Consider the following 18980-nt stretch of genomic DNA (forward strand, 5'->3'; position numbering starts at 1 on the left):
TCTCTTAGAATTTCATTTTCATTTATTATGTTTTTAGTGTGACCCTCTACATATCTTTTGAAGTGCTGCTCCTGGGGTGTATACACACACACACACATATACTCAATGAGATAGACAGGGTGGTGGGAAAGAGAGCATTTACAAATCTACTGTGTCACGATTTAGAGGCTGAAGCACAGAGCACAGACCTGACATCCCCCACCCTGTCCTCACCTGCCTGATAGGATGCAGACTGCTCTTGCATTCAACCTGTGTGGGTCTGCATATAGCCACATCAGATAGTGTCATAGTTTTGTTTTGAACGTAAAAGAAAGTTTGCAAACTTAAGGAACGGAAAGTCAATTTATCCACTGGCAGCTCTTTGGCAATGTTTTTCCCCTTCTTACCAATACAAGTTTTTTCTTTTCCCATTTCCTTCCTGCTGGTGAGCTGCCTTATGACTCTATTTTAAGAGTGTTCTTGAGACAATTCCCCTCATTTCCCTCATTTGAAACTGTTCTGATTTCCTGTTCATTGCTGAAGAATACTTGAACAGTTAGAGGATTTGGGCTGACAGTTAATTCTTTCCAATGCTTGAAAATTATGTAATTTCCTTCTGTCATTCCTGGCTTTTGGTGAGACATCTGCTGGCATTCAAATTGTTTTTCCCTTGTAGAGAAGGTGTCATCTTTTCCTCTAGTTGCTTTGAAGGTTCTGTTTGACCTTAGCTTTTAGTCATCAGATTAGACTGTGTCTGCACATGTACCTTGTTTTTCTCTGCATCCTGAACCTATTATGTTTTCTCAGTCACCAAATTTCCAGGTTTGGGGGGGATTACTTTTTAAGATTTATTTTATTTTTTGTTATGTGTGTATGCAGCGCCCATGGAGATGAAGAAGGTATCACATTCTCTGTAGCTAGAGTCACAGGAGGTTGTGAGCTCCAGGATGTGGATATTGGGCATTGCAAGGGCAAACATGGTCTTAGCTGCTGAGTCGTCTCCCCAACCCCAGAGCATTATTTCTTCTGGTAGCATTTTTAGCTCTACCTTCTTTCCCCCATCCTTCTGACAACATGATTACTAAAACAGTGTATAGTCCCACGGGGTTTTGAGACTTTTCCCAGTGTGTTCTTTCTCTGTTACTCAGACTAGATAGATGATTTCTGTTGTCCTAACTCACAGCTCTCTGTGGTCTCTCCCTAAGATTCTCCAGCAACTGGGCTTTCTATTTCAACCACTCTGTTGAAATAGGAAATCTAAAATCCCCATGTATTTTCTTTCTGCCGCTCTGTGTTCACTGGGGTATTATATTTCTTTGCCAATGGCTTTTATAATTCCAACCATAATGGGTGTGTATAGTCAGTCATTGGGGTTTTTATCTTGATAATTGCCTTAAAAGAAGGTACTTCTAACACCTTCATCTTTTCAGTATAGACACCTATTGATTGTTTACTTTCATTGCATCTAAGATTTCCCTGACTCTTGGTATGAGGAGTCATTTTCCCATTGAGATGTGAACATTTTTATATTTATAAAACTCTGTATCTTATTTTGATATACAACATGTGTGGGGGTATGGTGTATATGTGGTGTGTATGTGTGTAGTGTTTGCATGTGTAGTGTGTCGTGTGTGTGTGTGTGTGTGTGTGTGTGGTGGTGTGGGGGGTATGGTATGTGCAGTGTGGTATATGTGGTATGTAGTGCATGTAGTGTATGTGTATGGTCTGTAGTGGGGGGAGATGTGCATTCATGTTGTGAAGGGCCTACACTTGTTAATGGGTGTGTATGCATGTGAATGCCAGAGGATACTGTCTTTTTACCTATGTTTTTGAGACAGGGTGTCTTACTATCCTATACTCACCTGGAAATCCAAGAATGCCCTTCAGTGCTCAAATTGAAAGCATACAGCACCACAAATATATCCCATCATGCCCTGCCTTTTAAACATGAATTCTAGGAACTCAGGTCCTCCTATTTGCAAGACAAGCACTTTCTTGACTAAACTATCTCTCCACCCCAATTTGGTCTTTTAGTTTTAACTAGATTGCTCTGATTCTGTTTCAGTTGAAAAAGGATTTGGTGTGACTTATAATCAAGAGGAGATAGATAGGTGTTGGGAATAGAGAGATGGTTCGATGGTTAAGAGCACTAAATGTTCTTCCAGAAGGCCCAGGTTCAGTTCCCAGCATCCATGTGGTGGCTACACCCATTTGTAAATCTAATTTCAGAGGATCTGATGGTACACAGACATATATGCAAGCAAAGCACCCATACACATAAAATAAAAATAAATAAATCTAACAAAATCATTTTTAAAAGACAAGGTTTCCCTTTGAGCCTTCACTGAGACCTCAGACAAAAGTTCCTTGATATTATAAGGTCGAGGTGAGAATCCGACTCCCCAGTGATCTCCTCTGATGCCCTGGTACAGAGGCCTCATTACCATGGGGTCAGATAGAAGTCTGACTCTATTAAGCCACCTCTAACATCACATTGGGAAGGCAGTAATTTTATTCTTGCTGGGTGGGAAGAGCCATTGAGTGCTGGTCATTTGAGTGCCCTGGCACCCTACTTAGCCTCTGGGTATTAAGGATTATGGTATTGTACTTCAGCAGCCATTTAAGTTTATAACATAAATCATGCACTTTTGAACATCCTAAGTGCCATGAGCTGTCATCCCTTGAAGCTATGTTTGTTTTTTTCTGTCACTCAATGGCCGCTCCCACTCAGCCACAATAAGACTACTGCCTTCCCAATGGGATGTGGGAGATGGCCTAATAGAGTCAGACTTTCATCTGACCCCATGATAGTAAGGCAAGTGTACCAGGGCATTTTTTAGTTGCTCAAGAGTCAAGAGGGATATAGTAAGGTACAGGCCCAACATGCTTGGGTCTGAAAGAACACTGTGAGCAAATCACCTCAGTGGTGATCTTGTATGAATCTTCTCAACAATGAGCAATTTCCCATAATAAACCCAATCAGGCTGAATTTAGGGTGAGTTATAGCATTTGGTATCAAATCAACATTCTTTTCCTTAGTTTGTAGGTGTATTTTCTTGACTTCTAATGGTATTAGATTTTTTTTCCCTGTAAACTTTGTTTTGGGGTCCAACCTGAAAATACCATATTCCAACTATGTAGTGGAATATGTATGGTTTCTCCAACCTCCCCTTGAAAGCTCCAAAATTACAGAATCCTCTAATTCTTTTTGTCATTACAAATATGTCACACTGTCTTTGCAGAAACCTTTGTGTTGGCATTTCCCATACAGAGAGACACCGAGTGCTTACTTCCCGGAAGCCCCTGCTTGAGTAAACATAGCCTCTGACATTTGTGTTCCTGTCGCTGTGTTGTGCTTCATTGTCAATGTTCTCATCACCTTGAATAAGTGTTTGTGCCACTTCCTGTCCTTGAATCACCTCCCTCTAAGTGTCTTGTCGTTTTTTTGCTTGTTTAGTTTATGCAAGTAGGTGTTTGTTCTTTGCTTTCTGCAGCAATCATTGCCATCCCCTGCCCGTAGCCCAGGAGAGTGGGTGGGCAGGCAGAATCACTTGCAGAGTAACAGTGTGCCCCTTCCACACTCAAGATCCAAGAACATAAGCTTTATTAACTCACAGTAAGGGAAAAATTAGTAACTACAACAGCACCATCCTGCTCACATACCTGTAAGCATGAAGTCCCAAACAGAGCATCGAGACTCACAGGCCTAATCCACTGAGTGGGAAATACTACAATAGCTGCTAAGAAACTGGCTATGAATACCAGCCAGACCCAAAGGCTCCTCTGCATGATCTCCTTTCTTTCCCCAGTTGAACTGGGGATGGGGACCAGGCTGCATACCATAATCAAGAAGACGACCTTTGATAGACATCTTTGTCAAGTGCTGGTTTAACAGTTCTCAGTTATATGAATTACATAGAAACATTGTCTGCTGTTGCACAACCTTAGTTTCAGTAAAATTGGATAATAATACTAATCACCTCTTAATGCTGCTGTGATAGCACAAGGAGGTAATGCGTGTGAGATGTCTTGGGACACTCTTCACATGTTTGGTGATACCTAGTGTTTGTTAATTGCATTTACTGTGCCCACTCACTGAGAAGAATAAGTGGGATAAGCTGCATGTCCTCAACAACTCAAAAATAGGAGCAGGGGGAGGGCTCAGTTGGTAAAGTGCCAACATAGACAGGAGGACCTGAGTTCAGATCTCCAGCACCCACAAAAAAATCCATGAGGAATAATTGTAAGCCCAGAACTGGAGGGGCAGGGGTGGATAGAGGCTGATGGTTCCTGGAGCTCATTGGCCACCTAGCCTAGCCAAATCAATATGCTTCAGGTTTAATGAGAGAACAATTAAGGAAGACTAGTGTCAGCATCTGGCCTCCACCTGGACATACACAGTGTGCACACACACACACACAAATGTACATACACCACACAAAAACAATTCAAACATCTATATAATCCTGAATTCAAACTGGCCTGTCAAAAGAAAAAAAAAATACATTAGAAAAACATGTCTAAAGTTAAGAACTGGCAGAATAAAGAATTCTGATTCACCTTTGAACAGAGTCATTTCAAAATTAATCAGCAGAGTAGCTTTCAAGCAGACATTATTGATTTTCTCATGCAGATTGTATATTAAGGTGCAGAAGCTGCCAATTATTTTACCAGAGAACCAAGTAGGAATGCAGAAATCAACCCCTGTCAGCTTTCAACCTCGAACCTCAGATCATTCTCTTTGGCACGTAGCTGGCCATGTCAAGTGAGGTCACTCAGGAGACAACTTAGAATATAATCCTGTGTTTACCATGCTTCCAACTACCAAACAAGAGAATAGAAAAACTTATGGCAGTAGAGAACAGCCAAACTTCCCCTAAGGACTTCCAGTCTTCGAGACTGGCAGGAAGGTTCTTAAAAAGACAGATGAGTCTGAGCAATAAGCATTTGCCTTTGACGTTACATAAACCAGGTCCATGAGATTATGACATTGTAGTCATGGTCATGTGAGTAACTGTTTGCACCTTGCACTGGTACAGGCTAAAGACCCCACAACTTTCTCTCCAATTCTCCATGACTCAAACATCTTTAATGTTCATGAAACTAGAAAATGGTTCATTATGCTAAGACAACTAATTGGACATATAAAATATATTGTTTATTTTGCATTGCATATTGCCAATTAGTAAATTCGAGTATTTTATTTTTAAATTACCTCTTGTTTGGAATCTAGTAAAATATTTTCCTCTAGATGATGTTCCATCTTACTATGGGTTTCTTTATTTATCATTTCCTTTAAGAGCTCTAAAACAAAGGAGAGTTCATCCTAAACACCCTTCACTTCCTATAGGCAGCAGAATCATACAGGCATTTATCAGACGATTGGTTTTTGGTGCTCTCGAGCTAATAACAAATTAATAAACATTGATTATTCTCTTCAGAACAAGCTCACTGTGCACCTGTGTCATAGAACTTAGGCGATCCCTCTGTTATACCTTTGGGAGCAGGATCATTGTCCCTGGTGCTTATATATCTCTTTGAGTAATTTTTCAATATAAATATCAGCTAGCACTCCCCTTTATATTTATTGTGAACTCTCTCAGTTTTTATATTCTTTTCAGATGAATTTTGTTTCCTTAAAATCAGGAATAAAGTAATATTTGGCAAACCACCAGGTACCAGTACAAACATCTCCACCAGCCCCATGCACACCCTCTTACCTTCCTCTTGTTATCCTTCCCAGCCTGGGCTGGAAGGCCACTTGATACCCTCTCACCTGTGGGTATCTTCTTCCAGTCTCTCACCCATGGGGTGGCACTGCTGCCTTCTGTTTGCACACAGGGAACTCGGCCTAACGGTTCTGCTTTCCACAGGCAGGCAGCCACATTCAGACCCTGATGGGGTCACAGAGCCTTCAGCACCGCAGCCGGGAGCAGCAGCCATATGAAGGGAACATCAACAAAGTGACCATTCAGCAGTTCCAATCGCCATTGCCCATCCAGATCCCCTCATCACAGGCTACCCGGGGACCTCAGCCTGGACGGTGCTTAATTCAAACGAAAGGGCAGAGGAGTATGGACGGTTATCCCGAGCAGGTAAGGACTAGTCTTATAACAGTAAATAAACATTCAAGAAGTTAAAACAACTCCATGTTGCATGTTGGTCCTTCATACATGATGCTCTTTATAGGAACTTATCATTGCTTCCAGTGGTTATGGGCAATAACACATCAGAGAAATGCCCTTTCAAAGCATGCAAAATGCAATGGTCTTCCAGTCATGTCCTTTCTTCCCACTGCCCACCCCAATTCAATTATTCAGCACTGGTTTTGAATGTTACAAAGCAGCTCTGTGGATGGGGTATGTTGACTAAGGCCCCTGGCAAAGTGCAGGGTCTGAAAGGTAAGCTATTATCCCATCCTCATTTGCAGAAAAACATTTTTAGTCCTATTTTCTGGTTGTTGAATAGTAGAGTATAGAAAACTCTAAAAAAATTATTAGAAGAGAAATATTTTAGATGTTCCAAAAGCTACTGATCATTGTGATGTAGTAAAATCTTTATAACAAGAATGATTGTTCTCCTGCCCTGACTAGAATCGAGAACTCACTCTTCACTGTAGAATATTCTCCTTCCTTGATACCAGAAAAAAATGTGCCCTAATAGGAAGCTCAGAGAGAAGACAACATGATCTAGCACATACAATTAATCCCTCTTACTTCATTATTCAGATTACTATAGGCAAAACTCCAGGGCATTATTCACCCCTCACATGTTTATAAAGGGTCTGTTCTGTTATTATCTAGAGCTGTACATGTTAGTCAACCTTGTATTCTGAACAAACTAGTTAATATTAACTGATTTCTCCAGATTTTCTCTGGATGTTGCTAAGAGCCATTTATCCCTGGGACTCCAGCTGCTTCAAGCATTGTCTCTGTATCAATAATCCTCAGAATCATAGATGCTCAAGATGTTTCTCTTTCCCTTTCCTTGATCCAGGTTACATGTTGGATTTAATGTGTGACAAGCCAGGCAGGCGCCCCTTAGTCAGATAATGATGTATAGCTACTGATTCTCTAGAGGTTCTAAAAAGTTAATAAAGTTTAAATTATGCTGTAACAAAGGCTCTGTGCATATCTGGCTCTGCAGGAAAAACTACCCTCCATCAAAAAGTTGACATTACAGAAATAATTAACCACAAGACTAGCAAGCACCCTAAAGCAGAGTGTACCTCACCTGATGAGCTGTGAGGCACACAGAACGTGATTACTTCTCTCCCTTTTTGCCTTCCCTAACCTCTGTTCTTCCTCATCAAGCTCTGTCACTCAAGAAATATCACTAAAGCCGGGGCTCAGAATCTGCAGTTCCTTTACTATTATTAGCCTTGTGACCCTGCCCAAGTCATTCACTCCTTTTAAGGGTTCTGTTTCTTTCTTTAAATTGAAAACAACAGAAACTGTCAGTAACTCTCAGATAGTTTTGATGAGGACTGGGAGATGGTTCAGTCCGTAGATTGCTTGCCGTGCAAGCATGAGCGCATGGGTTCTATTGAGAGCCCAAGTAAAATCTGGGTGTGGTTGTGCATCCTTGTGTACGGAGCTGAGGAGTAGGATTTCAGTGGCTTTCTAGTACTCACTGGCTAACAAAGACTACTCAGCAAGTTCCAAGTCATAGGAGACCCAATCTCAAAAAGCAAAGTGAAAACCAGGTGGTGGTGCTGGCAGTGCATGCCTTCAATCCGAGCACTCAAGAGAGGTAGGCTGATCATTGTGGGCTTAAGGCCAGCCTGGACTACAAAGAAAGTTTCATGACAGCCAGGGATACACAGAGAAACTCTATCTCTGGAAAGAGAGAGAGAGAGAGAGAGAGAGAGAGAGAGAGAGAGAGATGGCACCTAAGGAACTACACCAGAGATTCATAACTTCTTGCCCCTATGTGCATGTGCACATTTATGTATGCATCCTGCACACAAACACATGCTTCCTCCTATATATAAAACATATAAACATACAACCCCAAAATGTTTTGGTGAAAGTTAGATGACACAGTCCTATACAGTACAACATAGGACTTCCAAACTGAAACTTGGGCCTCCTTCCCAGGTCAACTCACTTCATTCACCTACCTGTGACCTAGGTGATGGGAATTCTTGTGAACCCTTCAGTGGTTCTATACAGTTCAACCAAAGATGAGAGCCACTACCTGAGGTACTCTGTGGCCCAACTGTGTCCTACCTGGACAATGTACTTGTATCATCACTCTCTAGAAACCACACTAGTTGGATGTTTTTTTATTTAAATAAACTGATAGTATCTTTGATCTTTCTTTATGCATATTGATAACTGAAGGCAGAATGTGTTTACATGCATAGAACATAAAGATACCCAAGCAGCCATGAGAAGGGAAACTTCAGGACAATGATTGAGTCCTCCTAAAACCCCTTCAGCAATTTGCCAATACATTTCTGTTCTCAGTTCTATGATCCAGGTATCTAGCATCTATCTCATTGATAGAAAAGGCCCAAGAAAGTAAAGTACCCCAAATGTGGCAATGCAGCATCTTAGAAACTAACCTGGAATCCAGAAACCTGGAATTAGAAACTAACCTGGTTTTGTGAGGTTTTGTATTCCACATTGTGGCCTGAGGCACAATAACCTATAACACAGTCAATAGTAAATTCCTATGACTAGTGGATATAGGAATACACCCTACAGTTCAGGGATTCCACCATGTGACTGCATGCAACTTACAGAGTCAACAAATGGACTTCAGTATACATTCTTTGCCAAATGATGAACTATAAGAGACACAGCAGCATTGTTCTGAGGCTTTTGGATAAAATTATCGGAAAATACTTACAAATACTTTATGGAGTAAAGTGGCCTGAGTGTGGAATAAGATATCTCTGAAGGAGTCGGAGAAAATAGCATACAGCCCAACCATTCAGTGTGTGCTCTCTTAATTAAAGCATTGCCTTTTAATCTAAAAATTAGAATTTTCTATTGTTTTTCTTTTCCTTTCCTCCAAAGGGTAAGCAAGCAAGGACTTATTGAGAAATACAAGAAAGAGGCTCCTGAAAATGTGTTGCCCTATATTTTTTCTTAGCATGTACTAATTGTATTTATTAGTAGGGTTCAGACACACTGAACTAATCTAATACACTAATCTAGTACAGCTTACTTTATCCACCTTCACTCTGCTAATATCCAAACTCTAGAAAACATTGTTCCATGCTCTTGTTGACTTTTTGAAGCCTCAATATAAGGCTCATCTTTCTATCTCTGGCTTACTTCACTTAACATAGGGTTGTCTGGTTCCGTCCACCTCACTGCAAATACCAGGGTTTCATTCTGCAGAGTCAAGTCACATTCCACTGTCCGTAACTGTGCATCTCACATTTTCTTTGTCTGTTCATCCAGGCATAGCTCTGTGGTAAACACAGATGTGCAGGCTTCTCTTTAGTATGATTAGCACACTTCCTTTGATTACTTGCCCAGAAGTGAGACCACTAAGTCAGAGGACAGAGGACTCACTCTTCTCCATAATGTACTAAATCACATGTGCACGCATGACACAAGAGAACCACCATTTGTTAGTTTGTTGTTTATAAAAAACCATTCTAAGGAACTAAAGATATTATTTCCTTGCAGATTTTGATAAGTAATATGTCATTTTAACAGGCTTTTATAAGCCTTTTTCTTATATCATTTAACATAATATAGCTTTCTTCAGGCACTCCAAGAGCTGCAAACCTCTCCTGAAGTCTTACACACACTTCCAGCAGGTTATAAGACAGAAGCCAACTGAAGGAAATGTCTGAGGTCACCATCTCTCAGCCCCTGCTTCATGAGCTTGTATGATGAAATCATTTTTCAGGATTGCTCACAAACTTTCATCCTGAGATGACCACTAAGTACTGGAGTAACCCAGTGTCCTATCTCTCTATCCACACCATTCCCTTAATGACAGCATTCGGTCCCAAGCTGAATGACTCTCAACTCTCTATCTCCAGTCCTGGCCCTCCCTCCTGTACTTCAGCTGTCTGAATACACTGGCTGAGTGATGTCTTCCACCACTCTCCACCTGGGTTTTCCAAGCACTTGATAAACATGGTCAAAAGAGCTGTCAACTTTCTTTACCTGCCCTTTCTTCCACACCCCTGCCTTTCTCCAGATGTCCATTTCCCATTCAAGGGCCTTCTATTCAGCCTTCTGCTATGATCAAAAGTGTCTGATTCCTCTTTTCTCACCTCCAACCCAAAGCACCTCTATCATGAATATCCTAAGCTTCCCAGCTTCCTTGCCACCCATACTCCTCCCACTCCAACTACTCCTGAAACCTCCTAAATGGTCTCTTTCCAGTGTACCTCCCTCTGATCTGTTCTGCTGCCAGAGCTAGCTTTTTTAAACGGAATCTATGCCATTACACTTCTCTACTTAAAATGGTTTATTGGCTTTCAATAGATTGCTGAATTTGTTTTCAACCTTTACAAGATAGTATAATGTCCCCATGGGTCTAGCCCCTGCATGTACCCTTACAGGATAGTATAATGTCTGTGAGGGTCTAACCTCTGCTCACATTGCCTTCTCTTCCTTACTGATCTGTCTTTTGGTCATGATGATCTTGCTGTTTTTAACTACATTATACATATAATTTACGTCCCCAAAACGGGTGGTTTTAAAGTACATAGGTTGTACATTAATATTTATATAGCTGAGTAGCATCACTGTAATATAATTTTACAATATTCCCATCCTTCAAAAGGATATCCTTAGCCCTGACTTTCCATGCTCACTCCTTTCATCCCTGAATGAAGGTCTTTAGGTAGAGCTGCCCTTACTGATACTCTTGACACTTGCTTTCCCCTCCCTAGTGTGTTCCAGAAGCAGGTTTCTCTAAAACCTACTGTTCTAATTACAGTGAGATCAACACAGACCAGAAGTATCCAGTCAAGCAGCATGCAGGAAGCACATAGACTCGCTGTGCTTTAGATAGACAGTTCATTTTGTGTCTGAAGAGAAAATTGAAATACTGATTTTCACTAAATAAGCTATTTATTAACTCCAGGGTCTTTTGTAAAAACACTGTGTTCCAGTTCTTTTCAGCTTCTCTTGACTATGAGGTTTTCTCTCTCTCCTCCTTGGGCCCAAGCAGGCAGGTGAAACCCCTCATCACAAGAGAAATCCTCCATCCCAGAGGCTTTAGGAGGCCCCAGTCACCACCCATCGATCTGATACATGTGAGCATTCTAGAAATAGCTGAGCTGCAGATCACAGCTGATGTCTGTTTGTCACAGTGAAACACGCATCATCTTTACTCTTTAAATTGTTAAAAATGTACTGAGAATGCTCCCCAGAGCTGGTACCGGCAACACTGTTTTCCTTAGCTTTTTAGCACATTCTAGATTTTCAGTGTTATAAATTAAATATAATCACTTCCTTTAAAAAGGATGACTGGAGTCTACTTATGGAAATTATCCACGTAAAAGAAATTGGCTCTATTGTTTCTGGTATTATAGTGACCTGAGGGAAGCCAGGAAGCACACCTTTCATGTTATTTATGTACAACTTTTATGAGATGGAGCCATATTTGTTGTTGTTGCTGCTGCTGTTGTTGTATAAATACTTTTGTATGTGCCCATGTGTGCATGCATGAGTGTACATGTGTGTAAGTGTCCATGTGAGTGTACATGTTTGAGTATGTGTCAATGTGAGTGTGCATGAGTGAGTCTGTGTGTTCATGTCTGTGTGTGTCCATATGAGTGTACATGTGTGAGTGTGTATGTTTTCATGACTGTGTGTGTCCATGTGAGTGTGCATACATGTGTGTGTGTTTGTGTGTGTGTGTGTGTGTGTGTGTGTGTGTGTGTGTGTGTGTGTCCATGTCCATGTTCATCATTGTACACAGTACTGGGATTTCACAAGGATGTTTTCATATAAAAAAATAATAGTTTCTTCCTTTCCATAACCTTTCTTCCACTCTTACCACCCCTTCCCATAACCCTCTTCTTCCCTGAGATAAGTGGTCCTCAATCTTCCTAATGCTGCGACCCTTTAATATAGTCCTCGTATTGTGGTGAGCCCCCCAACCATAAAATTATTTTTCTTGTTACTTCCTATATGAAGTTTTGCTACTGTTATAAGTCATAATGTAAAGATCTATGTTTTCTTGTATTTCTGGTGGTGTTAGGTGTCCCCTGTGAAAGGGTTGTTTGATAACCCCTAGAGGGGTCTCAATGCACAGGTTGAGGACTGCTTTAGATAGTTCTGCATTTACCTTGTGCCATATGTATATATGCGTATCTATAAAAAAAAAAATCTAAGATCCACAAATGAGGGAAAATGCATGCCCCTGTGAGCAAATACATGGGATGTTTTTCTGTCATTTTCTAGTTAATAAATAGTATTATTATTAGTAGTATTAACTATTATTAATAAAATGCAGCTAAGTATTCCCTCCAGCTACATCAAACTGTTTTATATTCATACTCATAGATTTTGAGTCATGTAAATTATAAACTATTATAAGCTAATTTTTGCTACCCTATAAAAACTAGTTTTAACAAATCTAGATCACTTGAAGGAGAACTTGAAATTAAGTGTATCTTTAAAGTGAAATATGAAAAAGTGTTCTTTGCAATTGCTCTTACTTATAATTTAGAAATTACTGACTGATGATTTGAAAATAGAAATCACATTAGTGGAAGATTTTTTGCCCTTGTGCTACAAGAGAACCACAAGCCGGTCAGATGTCATTTTAGGAACAAGAACAGTAAGTATACTAAGGCCGGTGCCTCTAAGTAGGATTAGTTTATCCAAAGTCTGGTACCTAGAGTACATCTTAATTAAGTATGAAATGTGATTCGTGTTTATCTTAAACCATCTAAGAAGAGAGACTAGAGATGTGTTTAAAATAGAAAGATAGAGTGCTTTGGGCATTGGAGTTTAACAGGTTAAGAGGGTGAGTGAGTGCTAGCCAGAGGCATAAAGTTGCTTAATCAGTCAGTTGTTCAATCATCTTTAAGAACTTTTCTTCTGTGTGTTTATTTAATTGCAAAGCTCTTGCCAGTGTGTACCCCACCGTTTTTTTTCCCTTGACCTGTCAGTCACCTCACTGCTGCCATCTAGTACCACAGGGCTCCCCTGCTTGCTCTGTACCTATCATTTATGGATCGCCTTTCTCTTCGTTTAACAACAGAATGCTGCCTCTTAGTCACAAGGCTGCCATCATCTGGGATCACCCTGCCCCACCCTATATTCAAAACCAGTATTTTCCCTCACTAGCAACTCACCCTCAGCTCAGGATCACCCAGATGCCCTCATCTGTTGAGGTTTCTGGATGTCATCCTGCTAGCTTCCTGTCTGCAGATGTTCCATCCACAGCCTACATTAACATAAACACCCGTTCCACTGAATTGCAGCCTCTGCCAACAGTAGGCATCCATCTAAAACTGTCTGATACCTAAGAAAATAACAGCATAGATACTAGACCAAATTCTCCATGGCCTTGGGCACTGTTCCTGCCCAGTCTCTGTCTCATGGACCACACTCTCTAACCTCATGACTGTAATGTTTTCCCTCTATTCCTCCCTCTCTCATCTCAGCAGCTGCTACAAAACTTAATTCCTTCCCCCCCCCCCCAGGGCTTCACTTTCATTTCAATACCCTATTTGTGGATCCTTTCTCAAACTAAAAGCCCTAACATCCCTAAATGCTACCAGGCCTTCCAAAGGTGTCCTCCACGACCATATTTAAATTTCTATCTCTGTTTTCTCTCACTTGTCTGTACAGTCTTTTCTAAGTAGCCTGGACATGTGTATAGAATGACAGATACTGCCCAGTAAGCTCCTGAGGTATACTGGACATCTAAAGCCACTTTCTGACATATGGAGGCATAGAGAGACATTACTCCTTTAATGGAGTTTGTGTTGTTTACACTAGATCAACATGGGCTCACTATGAAACATGAGTGAATTGCAAACCTTGTTGGAAAATATTTAGTTGTAATGGCTAGTTGGTGACTTTTTGTGTGTTTTATTTTTCTAGTTCTGTGTGAGAATAGAAAAGAATCCTGGACTTGGATTTAGTATCAGCGGTGGAATTAGTGGGCAAGGAAATCCTTTCAAACCTTCTGACAAGGTAAGAAGTGAATTTCTTATTGACAGTCTTAGTTTCAAATGTTATCTTCCACTGTGATGCAATGGTGAAAGGAAGCTTGTGGGTATGTTTGCTGTGCTGAGTTGATCTAGCTAACCATGAAGCCAGTCAGAAGCTGAAACGTGTCTGTACAGGGAAAACTGAACCTCACATAGTGCTTGAAGAAAACAGAGCAGGAGAGACAAACTTTTAATCTTTCTATTTGAAAAGAAATGGGTTTTGGAACTATTCTCATAATTAGTTTCCATGGAGTTTGTGTGTGTGTGTGTGTGTGTGTGTGTGTGTGTGTGTGTGTGCCTATTTATTTTGACTTTACACTTGTATGTGGTAAAGAAATCTATGTAAGCAATTTATAAGAATTTTTCCAAAGATTTATTTGTAAAGTGTTCGTTTGTTACTTAGAAAAATGTTTTCTTATAGCAACAAAATGATCCCACCTTGACTGGGTTTTCAGGCCAGCAGCAGACTTGCAAAGGGTTTCGTTAACAGAATTTTGGAAATGAGAAATCACAGAAAATAAATTTTACAAGAAAATTGAAGTTAGCATTAGCAGAGGAACCAGACCCTCATCTCATTGGATAAATGTGTACCCTCCTTGCTCTCTTCAGGCCACAGCAGGCCAGTCTGACTCCAGGGTGGACAGTCTAATTTTCTACCCTGAGCCTACTCTGCTACCGTTAATGCTTAACAATCTCGTACTGAAATCAGTGCAGATAAATTCCTGAATTACAGTGATCTACCTTTGATCTCACCAAACTATATTGTCTTAAGTGTCTGCAGGTACAGACCTTTTCAATGTACTGCTATTGCAGAGGTAGCTCACAGATTGATTGCTGAAAATAAAGTCAACTTCTGAGGAAATTTTAAATGTAGGACTGCCTCAGTTGCTAAAGCATCAGGCTTGCATCCCTGACATCCAGAGTTTAGATTCCTAGTACTCACATAAAAGCCAGTAGGCATGGAAGACAGCCTGTAATTGCCAATGCAAGATGCAGAGACAAGCTGTTAGCGAGAGATGAATCTGAAAAATCTGGGTTCAAGGATGAGACCTTAATTCAATATACAAGGTGAAATTATTAAGTAAAACATCCAAAGTCAACTTTGAGCCTAACAGGCATACATACACAAATGTGGGCCAAACACATAAGAACACACACACAAACACAAACACAAACACATGAATTAACTCCCCATCTGAAGATTTCTAAAGCAAGACCTTCATCCTGTATTTTTCCAACCTTCTTCTCAGCCATGACACTTCCTACATTCTTTCTATCCTTCCTCCATTCTAAAGAAGGGTAGTCATTGGACTTGCAAACTTTATATGCCCCAGTACAGGGGAACCCCAGGGCCAAAAAGGGGGAGTGGGTGGGTAGGGGACTGGGGGGGGTGGGTATGGGGGACTTTTGGGATAGCATTGAAAATGTAAACGAGGAAAATACCTAATAAAAAAATAAATTAAAAAAAAAAGAAGGGTAGTAAAGGTTGGGGTAGATTTTTTTTCATGTAGTGATATACAGCAGGAAGGAGATATGTAACATATATCAAAACAGAAATGATGCTGACTGGTAAAATTAAAATGGTTGATGGTCTAGTTGGGGCAACTACTTATTTAGTCTGATAAATTATGAATAAAAGTTAAAATTATCAGAAACATGTATAAGTATTTAAACTTCATAATGTTTGCTCATCTTGATCCTCTCTTTTTAATTCTTATTGATTTATATACATTGTATGAAGTGATGAGTTTCAGTATCAATCTCCTGGCCCCTCTTCCTATCTTGTTAGCCATATATATTATATATACATACATACATACTCTGTCAACAGACAACTGAGATGATTGCAGAATGTGACTGTGAATAGTGCATGTGTGGGTATCTCTGTGCTGTGCTACCAGTCCTTCAGGTGTAGCCCCAGGTGTGGTACAGTTGGGTCATGAGGTAATTCTGTTTGGGCTTTTTTATTTATATTTTTAGTTGGTTAATTAGTTGGTTGCTTGGTTGCTTGGTTGCTTGGTTTGGTTTGGTTTTAGTTTCTAAGGAATTTCTATACTGACTTCCCTGGTGGACTACTTGATGAGGGGTTGTTTAGATTTTCAGCTCTTTGTGTATTTGAGTACTAAACTTCTGTCAAAGGTGTTGACAGACTTTCTCTTCTGTAGGATGCCTCTCCACTTGTTGTTTCCTCTCTTGTGCAGAAGCTTTTAATTTCATGTAGCATCATTTGTCGCTTTTTAGTTCTCTCTCTTTTGCTGTTGAAGGACTCAGAAATTCCTTCCCTGTGCCCATCAGAAGTTTCCACTATGCTCTGCTATCTGTTTCAAAGTTTCTGTTCTTATGTTAAGGTCTTCAATTCATTTTGAGTTTACTTCTGTGCACAGTGAGAGGTAATGGACCTAATTCCATCTGCTGTGTGTCCAGTTTACTTAGCACAATTTACTACAGGGCTACCTTTGCCCTGGTCGACATTTCTGGCATCTTCATCAATATCCACATGACAGTAACAGTGTGGCTAACCGCTCTTCTTGCTTTTGCCCTCATATCCCTTCCCCGAACTCTTTCAATAAAAACTTGGCTACATAATCATCCACTGTGTAGCTGCCTTTCAAAAGATGTCTCCCCTCCTTTCTTTCAGCATAGGGAAATTTTCATTCTACTTTCAGTAGGTAGAAGATGATGTTTTTAAGTTAAGAATAACACAACACTAAGTAGGATACTAGGATGATGTTTCGCTTCTGTTTAAGTGCAAAGACCAAGAACTTAGGCTTCAGCATCAATTTCCTTCTACAGTGCTATGAACACCTTATAAGCACTAATTTATCTTTTGTTTGGGTGACTGTACTGAGACTCAACTGTGTCTGTGATCATATAGTTTGCTCTTTGGGCTAAATGTAGCAGATAGAGAGTCTGAATTGTTTGATGCAGCTGTTGAAAGATCCTTCCTTGAAAGTACATTTCTCTGCCTGATTACACTCCAACCCACTTTACAGTCTAAATCATGTTTCCCTGTTATTGCAAAACGGATGGAAGTAACCAGAATTTCAGCTCTACAGAACATTGTTCAAGTTAGAAATACTTTCCTTGGCAATCCAAACTTATGATGGAGTCTTGACTAACAAATGATATAAAGACCTTGACTCCAATAATTTATAGAAAAATTTAGTCTGTTCATTGAGGGAGGATTTCATGTCTACATAACCCAGTTTCACTTCCTCAGCCTCATGTTCCACACTGATAAAGGTTCTGTATCATTTAGAATAAAACACAGGGCCTGGGGAGAGAAAGTGGATAAAGTACCTGCCTTGGAAACACAGGGACCTAAGGTCATACCCCAGAACACACATTTCAAAGCTACGTTTGGTGGCATAAATTTATAATCCTAGCACTGGGAAAAGGGAGGCAGACAGATCCTAGGAACTTGACAGCCAGTTACCCTACCTTATTTGGAAGGTAGCTCCAAGCCATGAGAGACCCCATCTCAAAAGGACTGCTTGAGGAATGAATGGCATCTGAGGTTGTAGTCTAGCCTCCACACACACATCCACACATATGTATGTGCATGTGCACACACTTGTACATGTGCACAAACTCACATACACAGAGAGAGATAGAGAGACAGAGGGAGAGGGAAAGACAGACAGACAAAAAGAGACAGAGAGAAAACATATACCTATCCTCAAAAATGAACAGTAAGTATATGAAGATACACTAGTATACTATTTTCTTCAATGTTAAAAAAGAAATTACCTTTTCATGAGGGAACTAATTCACAGCTGGAAGGGAAATGTAGGAAATTAAGTGCCAATTAAATTCAACAGATAATGCCTGAGTCTGAAGAAGACATGTTCTAAAGACTCCAATCTGCAGGGTAATGCCTGTTCCCTTCCGGTGAATAAATCAGACATTAGTTATGTTCCTGGACACACAATGTGCTGCTAAGCTTGCTGTCTCTTGGCTGCTGAGAATCCTTGACCATCTCATGTCCCGAAAGCACTTGAAAGTTTCTATGCGAGACAACCGACCACCTTCCTGATCAAAGCACAGGTGTCCGCCTGGTCTGAGAGGCTTCTGCCTCAGGTTCCTCGGAAGCCAGCTTGGTTCCGGGACTCCGTGGAGGGCAGTCTGCACAGGTGAGAGTGTGGAATACAGAGGCCAACAGTCTCTGGGACAGGCGAGAGCCACAGAGCCTCTGAGGCGGCGCCATTTTCGGCTCCAGACAACCAGCCACCTTCCTGATCACAGGTGCCTGCCGGGAGAGGCTTCTGCCTCAGGTTCCGCGGGAGCCAGCTTGGTTCCAGGACTCCATGGAGGGCAGTCTGCACAGGCCAAAGCAACACAGCTTTTAGGAAAGATCCTGTTTTGGGCCTTCATCTTCAGCCAGGAGAAGGTCCAAACACCAGATAACTGTTCACCTTCCCTGAAAGAGGAGACCTTGCCTGTAGAGACTGCTCTGACCACTGAAACTCAGAGGAGAGAGATAGTCTCCCAGGTCTGCTCATAGAGGGTAACAAAATCACCAGAGGAACAATCTCTAAACAGAGACAACTATAACAACTAACTCCAGAGATTACCAGATGGCGAAAGGTAAACGTAAGAATCTTACTAACAGAAACCAGGACCACTCACCATCATCAGAACCCAGCACTCCCACTTCGCCCAGTCCAGGGCACCCCAACACACCTGAAAAGCTAGACCTGGATTTAAAAGCATATCTCGTGATGATAGCAGAGGACATCAAGAAGGACTTAAATAACTCACTTAAAGAAATACAGGAGAACACTGCTAAACAAGTAGAAGACATTAAAGAGGAAACACAAAAATCCCTTAAAGAATTGCAGGAAAATAT

The 18980-nt window shown here is 40.8% G+C and overlaps 1 protein-coding gene across 11 annotated transcripts in view; it reads left to right on the forward strand.

The window, feature by feature from the left end:
* Window positions 1-18980, forward strand: part of Lrrc7 (leucine rich repeat containing 7) — a 505524-nt gene that overhangs the window by 453139 nt on the left and 33405 nt on the right. For all 11 annotated transcript variants that reach the window (XM_029475023.2, XM_029475017.2, XM_029475018.2 and 8 more), the window contains 2 exons: window positions 5853-6074; window positions 14022-14114. In XM_029475023.2, coding sequence (XP_029330883.1) covers window positions 5853-6074; window positions 14022-14114 — 315 coding nt within the window. The remainder of the gene's footprint in view (window positions 1-5852; window positions 6075-14021; window positions 14115-18980) is intronic.

This window comes from Mus caroli, unplaced genomic scaffold, assembly GCF_978045245.1.
Source record: "Mus caroli unplaced genomic scaffold, Mus_caroli_1 scaffold_3, whole genome shotgun sequence".
NCBI lineage: Eukaryota > Metazoa > Chordata > Mammalia > Rodentia > Muridae > Mus > Mus caroli.